The sequence below is a fragment of the Microtus ochrogaster genome, unplaced genomic scaffold, assembly GCF_000317375.1.
Source record: "Microtus ochrogaster isolate Prairie Vole_2 unplaced genomic scaffold, MicOch1.0 UNK810, whole genome shotgun sequence".
Classification (NCBI taxonomy): domain Eukaryota; kingdom Metazoa; phylum Chordata; class Mammalia; order Rodentia; family Cricetidae; genus Microtus; species Microtus ochrogaster.
In genome coordinates, this window is record NW_004949908.1 from 1 (window position 1) to 9,386 (window position 9,386).

The 9,386-nt window shown below is 44.1% G+C and overlaps 1 protein-coding gene across 1 annotated transcript; it reads right to left on the minus strand.

Annotated features, from left to right (window-relative positions):
- Positions 1-1,977: 1,977 nt before the first annotated feature.
- On the minus strand, positions 1,978-8,018 carry LOC106144504 (protein phosphatase 1 regulatory subunit 12B-like). The gene is made up of 3 exons (XM_026778534.1): positions 7,289-8,018; positions 4,063-4,116; positions 1,978-2,653 (listed from the first exon to the last, which is right to left on the minus strand). The coding sequence occupies exons 1-3, from the start codon at positions 7,553-7,555 to the stop codon at positions 2,597-2,599; spliced, it is 378 nt and encodes a 125-aa protein (XP_026634335.1). The 5' UTR covers positions 7,556-8,018; the 3' UTR covers positions 1,978-2,596.
- Between the last annotated feature and the right edge of the window lie 1,368 nt (positions 8,019-9,386).

The following is a 9,386-nucleotide window of genomic DNA, read 5'->3' on the forward strand; positions in this document are numbered from 1 at the left end:
ACAGATGGCTGTGAGCCACCAGGTGGGTGCTGGGAATTGAACACAGGTCTTCTGGAAGAGTAGTCAATGCTCTTAACCTCTGAGCCATCTCTCCAGCCTCTTGAACAATATATCTTTAAATTTGTTGGCAAGTGACCTTCATGTGTTGTTATCTCTGTTGAAATACTGAAGAAAGGAATTCATAGCCTTGTTTTGAAAACCACAGCTTGGTAGGATAAAAACGTAGAAAGAAAATGCAAACCTGTGTCACTCCAAGGATTCAGAACAACTAAGAACACAGAAGAACTTCTGTACTTGCCAGTTTAGAATGGGAATAGAAAAAAGTGCCCAAAGTTCCCCCTTTGAGTCTTTGTCTGGGGCTTATGTGAACAGCACAAGGGGTACACAGTCTGTCTGTGGGCTTCTGGGTGCTCGTGGGAGGTGTGAGCTCTGGCCTGATTTATATGCTCCAGATATGGTCCTTCTTCCCATTCCCGGCATCTCTCTTTCCCCTCCCTTTTTTGAGACAGCATCTCAAGAATCCTATCCTGGCTAGAACTTGCTATGTAGCCAGAGATGACTGTAAACTCCTATCCTCTCGCTTCTATCTCCCGAATCCTGGGGTGACAGGATATACTACCATGCCTGGTTTATGGGGTCTTGAGGATCAGACCCAGGGCTAATTGCATGCTAAGTAAGTACTTTATCTATAAGCTACATTCTTAGTCCCTTTTTTTGTCTTATTTTTGTGGTTTTTGTCTTCTTTTTTTTTTTGAGACAGGGTATTTATATAGATCAAGCTGGTCTTGAACTTACAGAGACTTGCCTCTGCTTCCCAGGTGCTGGGATTACAGGTATATGCCACTATACCCAGACAAAGGCTTTACATTTTTTTAGTATATATTTTAAAAATATTTGCTTAAGGTTTAATTTATGTGTATGAGTATTCTGCCTGCCTGTATGTATGTATGTATCAGCACAATGTATATGTCTGGTGCCACTGAGGTCAGAAGAGGGCATCAGATCCCCTGGAACTGGAATTGTAGATGATTGTAAAACACCATGTGGGAACCAAACCCAGGTCTTCCGCAAGAGCAACAGTGCTCTTATCCACTAAGTTATCCCTCTAGCCACCCTTGCCCAGGCCATTTCTTCCCAAGCATTACCTATAGGTGCCTAACAGCAGAGCGGATGGTACAGCTAAGGGTTTCAGATGGGAAGCCCTCATGAATATAGAGCTGTATGTGTTCATTCATGAAGAAGAAACACAATGTTAACATACAATGCTAAGAGGAAGAAAATACTTCTGTGAGTGAGGTGGGTTTGAAAAATCTGGAAGATGGAAACATTTAGTGCTGTCTGTATGGGTAGTGTTCTGTCTCCTCGAGAGAACTTAACACTATTTTTACTTCCTGCTATTTTTGAGTTGACCTGGGAAATGTAAAGTGTTTCAGGGATGAGTAATTGCTTCAAATCCTACATGATTACTACCAGTCACAGCCATGGGTTGGTAACTAGGAAATGAGGGGCAGGGCTTGGCATTTCCCCTCCATTTTTACAACTATAAGGGGTAACAGGATTGTGAATATAGGATCTGGTAAAACCATGACCTTTAACTGATTAGGCACTAACAACTTTTATGAGTGTGGTGGTGGTGTATACATAAATAACATCTTTTAGGCCATTAAAACAACAATTGTCTCTTAAAGAGTAACCCAATTGCATATCAGAGGTGCTTACAGAGGCCATTTGGGGATTTGTCTGATGCTGTCCAGATTTCTGCTTCCTAGCTATAGAAATTTACATCTGACTTGGCATTACATATCCACTAAAATAAGATCCTTAATGAAAGGAAAAGAGTTGAGCAAGTACTGAGGGACTATGGCCATGCAGCACAGTGTACTGCACGGATGAGCTGCTCCACCAGCTTAGATAGGGTTATCTTCCAGCTCCCTATCTTCCCCTCCTATAGCAATGGACCAGCATTTAAAACTGGCAACAGTCCATTCAAGCAGCTAAAAGAGGTTATGGTCACTATTGGTCATCCCTCAAGAAGAGGAAGGCAATAAGTCCTCAAAGTAGAGGTCATGTAGAGGCATGAGTTTGCACTAGTGGATGAAGGCCAAGAACGCTGGAATACTGCAGAGGAAATGGCCTACAACAGGAAATCAATAAGCAAATAAATTTTCATCTTGCTGTGGAATGACTCAGCTTGTGTTCCTCCTGCAAGAGCTGCACATGGGGAGAAAGGGCTGTGGCCATGCCTAGGCTCCATGGAGCTCGCCTAGAGAGGACTATGTAGAGTGGGGAGAATTTGTCCTAGACCTTTTGCCAAGCCTCCTAAGGGAGAAGCCACTGCTTTGAAAATCTTACAATTTGAACATGGTCTCCCCATAAACCAACCCGTTGCTCCTAGAGGCCTCTGAGGTGGCCATAGTGGATGCAGCATGAGCTGAGAGAACCTAAGAGATGGCTGAGAAGAGGTGCTCATTTCCTCTGACACATCATCTGAGGGGGCTGTGTTGGCACTGACAGTTAGAGTGGGCAAGCCTGCTCAAGCATCTAGCTTAGGCAGACATAAAGAGAAAAGACACACATCAAGACAAAGATAATCTCTTCATACCTTCATCTCTTCTTCCATTTCTGACATTTTCCGTTCCAATGCCCGCCTCTCCTGTTTAGAAACAAAGAACCTGTTGAAGCGGTAACAGGCCAGGAAGCAAACATAAAGCTACCTCCCACTTGTTGCACCATCAGCAGCTTCATGGTCTCAGGGTCCATCTAGCCCAGGGCAAACCTTTCTCCATATGTGCACTCTCTGCCCTACTGCCATGGGATGGAGCTACTTCACCGACGAGTCTCATCACCTAAGTCTTCTATCAGAAAACTGGAAGATACAGGGGCAGCAGCCTGTTAGCAGACAAGCAGACCAAGATCCATTGTCTTTAGTAATACTACACCCACGTTCCCAGGGAACTGCTTCTTTTATGATGGAGAACACATGGTCAGTGGAAGTAGACATGGGTGTCTGCCAGCTTCTCCCCTCCTCCTCCATTTCTCATCCAGCTAGTAACTCTTAATTTAGCTTGAACTCAATGAGGAGTCTTTAATCATATGAGATACAGGCCAAGGTAATGAAATATAAAACTTAGCTTTTTCCAAATTAAACAGACAAGAAAGATGGTAACATACTACATCCTTATAGTCAAATTGGAATTAGAATTCATCACTAAATCTAATTGAGTTTTCCCAATCCAAGAACATCAAGTCCCAGATAAGCATCTGAGTACAGCTGGGACCAGGGCAGGAATCTGACCAGAGGACTGATGAAGGCTGATTCTCAGGTCTTAAATCACAACACCTAAATCAATGGCAAGGGGTCTTCATGAAAAACCTCCTTTTAAAATGTGCATGTGTGCATGCACACGTGTGTACCACAGTATGTGTATGGAGGTCAGAGATCAACTCATAGAAACCAGTTCTCTCCTTCTACCGTGTGTTCTGCTGACTGAAGCCAGACTGGCAGGCTTGTATGTATAAGCACTTTTACTGTTGGGCCACCTGGCTATCTTTTTCTTTTGCGATTAGGTTCTGTTATGTAGCTGTGGATGGCCAGGAACTCACTATGTAGTGCAGACTGGCCTTGAATCTGACCATCCTGCTTCTGTCTCTCCAATGTGGAGATCACAGGTTCATGTCACCACCCCCCAGCTCAAAGTGTTCTTTCTGTCTAAGGTCTCAGAAGGGGCAGATATCTTCAGACCTGTGTATACGTGTAAATAACCAAATATCTTACAGCTTGTGTCTGTGTGTAATTCTGAAGAACGCATGAGATGATGTCCCAAGACTCCTTCCCACCCTAAAACTGGCATGTTCAAAGTAACTAACTACATGAGAAGGCCAAAAGAACTGGCTATCAAATTACTGTCTAGAGTCAGATCAAAAAAAAAAAAATATTAAGCTGGAATGGAATGTGGCAGAGCTCCCGCCTTCTTAAGATGAACTTTTTCCATTGGCACCAACAACAACGTTAGAGAAGGTCAAGAGAAGACGTGCAGCAGGCGGCCAAGGAGGCGTGCATACCCGTTTCTCCATCTCCAGCACCGATGACCGGTCAGAGGACTTCTCTTGCTTCTGCTGTGTGAACAGAAGGGAAACACTTGTTATTTAGGTTCTTTTACATGTCACCCCCAGACATCCAGAAAGACAGCAGATTTCTGGGCTTTTCCTTTAGCAAGGACCTTAGCAAAGAGACTGTGAAAGATTGCTAAGTCCAGCACTTTACTTGAACAAGAATGTAGGGTGGCCACTGGGCAGCGGAAGGAATAGTCCCTGAAGCCCAACACGTGAGTACAGACGTTACTCATTACACACATACCCAACCTTGCCTTCCCTCTCCCTTTAGACTACACACTCCAACACTAACTACCTTCTTCCCGAATCCCCCCACCCTGCCTCTTTTAAAGGCTGGGATCCCCTGTACTTCAGGGCCTGCGCCCCGTGGCGCTCTTGTCCACAAGCTCTTTCCCTGTCGCTTTTGTTCTGAGCACTGAGGCCATTTTCTTTCTAGTGTGGTGGTCTTCAGACAAGGCAGTCTTCTCAGCCAGTTTCTTGTGTCTGAACAGAGTGGTCCCACTTTTATCTGTTTGGTTTCCTTCTTACTCTGTTAACAAGATTTTATCTGAATAAAGGCTTTACAATATATTATTAGATTATCATTGATATTTTCAATTTCAGTCTTTCAGAGGAGCGAAAAGATTTGGTCGCAAAACCTAAGAAGAGTAATTTCAGGTATAGTCCCACCTTAGAAGGAAGAATGGAGGAACCTGTAAGTCTTCTCTGGTCTCAGCATTATAGGACTGGATGAAATTTTGTAGATTCAATGGACATTTAATGAATAAAGAATGATGATTTTATCTTGTCTAGTACAATGCCCAGACATTTGCAATAAATGGGGACATTAGGCTGGTTCTGCAGAAGGTTCCCTCCCCTTCCCTCCTTTTTTTTTTCTTTCTCAATTACTGAATAGCTAAAACTGACAATAAAACTTGGAATTCTGGCTCTCATCCTAGATTTTTCTCTTCTGCTCTGAAGATCATGGCTGTCTGCCTCTCTACTGCATCTGCTAGGGCAGAAAGGACGGGGAAAATGCATTAGTAGAACTTGGAGTTTTCTATCTTCCTTCATCTTTTCCCTAAGCTTGATAAGGAGATTTGCAAAGTTCAGAATACAAAGAACTAGCTTTTTGTTTGCTTATTTAGTTTTAAATTATAACTTCCTTGATTTTGAGTCGATCTTTTATGTAAAATGCTGCAAGTGTCCATATGGGAACTGTCTCCAAACAAACGCATGAAGCTGGCAGTCCCCTCGCCCCAATCCTACCAAACATCTCCATTTTTGGTAAATAGAGACTTGGTTGTAGCACCATCATTGCTTTCTGAGCTTCAAATAGCTTGTGTTTGGTAAAATTAAGTATATCCCGGCATACGTAGCAACGCAGCTGGTGGCAGAAAATGCTGCCCAGTGGCCGGGAAAGGCTGATTCTATTCTGATGCTCTGTGTGGGTCACTTTGCACAGCTTGTTGTGCTGCTGTGGACACCTCACAGGCTCTGGCTGAGGAGTGGCCACATTGCTTTCCCTGTATGTTCTGCGATGGGTGCAGCTTCTGGGACTGCTTAAAAGCTGCACTTAGTTCTACCTGCTGCCCGTCTGGAAGCGCTTTAAAACCAAGACATTTTGCCCAATTTAGTAATGCAGAGGGGCAAGTGACCAAGCTTACTTATGTGGTGATATTTTGTTTGTGATCTAACAAATAAAGCTTGCCTGAAGACCAGAGTGCAGAGCTAAGCCACTAGTTAGCCACAGAGACCAGGTGGTGGAGGCACACATCTTTAATCCCAACACTCGGGAGGCAGAGGCAGACAGATCTCTGTGAGTTTTAGGCCACCCAGGGCTACACAAAATTGATCCAGTTTGAAAGAGAAACAGAGCCAGGAGGTGATGGCTCACACCTTTAATCCCAGGATTTGGGAGTCACATGTCTTTAATCCCAATACTAGGAAGGTGGAGACAGGAAGGGATATGGCTTGGGCAGAGAGAGGAATACAACACAGGAGGATACGGGAGCTCACAGCATTCAGTCTGAGGATTCCAAGAGACAGGATCATCCGTTTGGTCTGAGAATCCGGTAGAGGTAAGAACTAGTGGTTGGCTGCTTTGCTTCTCTGATCTTTCAGCATTAATCCCGATATCTGACTCAGGATTTTTTTTATTGTTAAAACCAATTAGAATTCATGCTACATCACCCCCCCCACCTATGATAGGGTGTTAATTGTATTGTCAATTTTAATTTTTGTTTTATAAAATGGCTTAACACCTAGTATGTGTTAGCTGTAGGTCTCAGAAAGTCTGGTAAGAGCCATATTTAGTTCCTGTCACCCTCTTTGCTCCCTGTATATCCCATGTCAGAGAGGCTTCAATAAGATGCTAAGATGGTACTTAACCCCTCCCCCACTGCATACCACATGCTTGCAACACAATGAACCTGTAATTTCATTTTTGCTTTTAGATTATATCATATTCCCAGATTAAATAGCCACCTCTGGTTTCATATCCTTATAAAGAGCCGCTTTTACCTCAGTTCTGCTTTTGAAATTCTTAGTTCCCAGGCATACTGTGATAGGCTTCCTTTTAACTCTGCAATAATCCAAGCTAGGCTGCTGTAGCTTTCAGCTGCAGGGCAATGAGATCACTACCCCAGCAGCCTCCCAAGCTTTGTGTAATTAAATCAGGCCTAGCAGTAAGATGGAGTGGCTAATGGCAGATGCTTTTGGTCCAGGGCGGAGTCCTCCTGGGACCTAATCTGGAACTACTTCACCCCCTGATGTAACACAGCACTCAGTGATTTGGGGTTGTTTGGGGTTCTCTGTACTTGGGTATAGTGTTCTGCTTATTTTTCTCCATGAGGCGAGGGGCAGAGGCACTGAACTGAACATGAGCAGGACAGGATGCACTATCTAGCACTGGACCCAGTACTGGCCTGACTTACTGTGTAGTGAGAAGTTATGTTAATATTAATTACTAGCATTCATAACATCAGGAAGTTGTTCAGGTAGCTTAACTATCAGTTTTCAGTTAAGTTAAACAATCACTGACCCCTAAAACCTCAAAATTAGACTCTACAAAACTTTCATCTGATCAGCTCTGAGGAAGTGCTACTTTGAGTCTATCCCCCAACCAGCCCCCAGGATATCTAGTGTCTCCTTATGAATGTCCCTGCTGCCCCTGCTCTGCTCGCCCTCTCCTTACCTGGGCCATCTTCTCAAGCTTGGATTTTATATCGGCTAGCTCTAGCTGGGCCTCCTGGAGTTTTGTTTTCAGTGTTTGGTTTTCAGTCAGGGCACTCTCGTAGAGCTGTGAAGGGAACAGAACCAAGTCACTGCATGGGCTCCCAGCAGGAGAGTTCCACACGGTGAACTGAGTGGACTCTCTGGCTTCCAGAGAGCACGATCTGGATGGCAAGGAGCGACACTCCAATGGCAGAAAGACTACACTCTGAGAAAACCAGTCACCCATCCCTCCCACATGGTCTCTGCACTGCCTAAGTGTGGCTTCTAGACAGAACAGAGTTATTGTTTCTGGAACCACTGTGTGGATTTTTGTCAAATTCTGCTTAACAAAAACATCAACAAAGAAAAATTTCCTTATTCAAATGTTATCTCAAACACCTGAGAGGGATTGTTTTCAAAGTCCAAAGAGCAAGAACCAAGAGAAATGGGATCTAAATGACTTAACTCCTCTCCAGGACCGGAGACATGGATGAGAATGAATTTCCAAAAACTCACACCAAAAAGTATTTGGTTGATATTCAAAAAACCTTATTAAAAGCACCTGTTTCTTAAAAATAAGCCTAACCAAATAGTTCTCATAGGCTCAGATATATAGCATTACACTTTTTTGTGTTCTTCAAAAAATTCTTACTTTCCCCTATACTTCTTTTTTTTTTTAATTTTTATTTCATTTGCATTGGTTTGTCTGCAGGTATGTCTGTATGAGGGTGTTGGGTCCCCTGGAACTGGAGTTACAGACAGTTGTAAGCTGCCATGTGGTTGCTGGGAATTGCAGTTGGCGCTCTCAGCCCCCAGCCATCTCTCCAGCCCTCTGACTGGGAACTTCTGATCCTCCCCCGGACCTCCTGAGGGCTGGGTACAAGTGTGGACACCCCCCCAGCCATAAAACTTCTGTGTTTGTGACTGATTGTCTAGCAACACGTCTCTCACCTGCTGTTCTGGAACTAAAATGCCACTAATGTAAGATTACTGTAAATATAGTGGATTCTGGGCTACCAGATGGCTTAGAGGGTAAAGGTGCTTGCTGCACAAGCCTGTGACCTGGGTTCAACTCCTGGAACCTCCATGAAGGTGGAAGGAGTGAGCACGCTCACAGCGTTGTCCTCTGACCTCCATAAAAGCACCACACCATACGTGCTCACCCCAAACACCCCCTCCCCCCACAATAATAAATAACATCTTTAAATGGCAAAAATTGGATTTATAAAATGCCATAAGACTTTCTTTGTTAGTACCAGCAACCTCCATTTTTGTTTTGTTTTTGTTTCTCAAGACAGGTTTTCTCTGAGTAACCCTGGCTGTCCTGGAACTCAGAGATCCACTGCCCTTTGCCTCCTGAGTACTGGGATTAAAGACGTGCACCACCACTGCCTGGCTTAGCACCAACAGCTTCTCTGAAGCCTGTCTTGGTAGTATAAAAGGGCGGGGTGTGTATCTCAGTTGGCAGAGGGTTCTGTCCCCAGCACCACATATGCCCAGCACTTGAGAGGTGGAGGCAGGAGAACCAAGAATTCAAGTAGCTGTCGATAATCAAATCATAAACTGAGGCCACTGGGTCAACTTCGCATTGACATTGACAGTGAAACAATTTATTTTATTGTTTGTTGATGTGTGCATGCATGTGTGTGTGGTGTGCATGCATGTGTGCGCGCACATATCCTTGTGCACATATGTGCACATGGGTATGGAAACCTTCGATGCCCAGAAGAGGGCTTCAGGTCCCCTGTAGCTGACGTTACAGTTATAAGCTCCCTACTTCAGTGTTGGGAATTGAACTCTGGTCCTCTGCAAGAGCAACAAATGCTTTTAACTACTGAACCATCTGTCCAGCCCATTTTTGTTGTCTAAAATTTTTTAAATTACATTTATTTATATTATCCATCTGTGTGTGTACGTGTGTGTACTTGTGTGTTGATGTGGGAATGATTTCTTTTTAATAAAGAAACTGCCTAGGCCCATTTCATAGGCCAGCCCTTAGGTAGGCGGAGAAAACAGAACAGGATGCTGGGAGAAAGAAGCTGAGTCAGTGAGTCGCCATGGTTCTCCCATGCCAGACA

Excerpts from the sequence above, each read along its gene's own strand:
- LOC106144504 (XM_026778534.1), bottom strand. The coding sequence starts at position 7,555 with ATGGGTGACTGGTTTTCTCAGAGTGTAGTCTTTCTGCCATTGGAGTGT. Across the intron at positions 4,117-7,288 it reads AGCTTGAGAAGATGGCCCAG|CAGAAGCAAGAGAAGTCCTC; the intron begins GTAAGGAGAGGG and ends CTGTTCACACAG. Across the intron at positions 2,654-4,062 it reads TGCTGGAGATGGAGAAACGG|GAGAGGCGGGCATTGGAACG; the intron begins GTATGCACGCCT and ends GTTTCTAAACAG.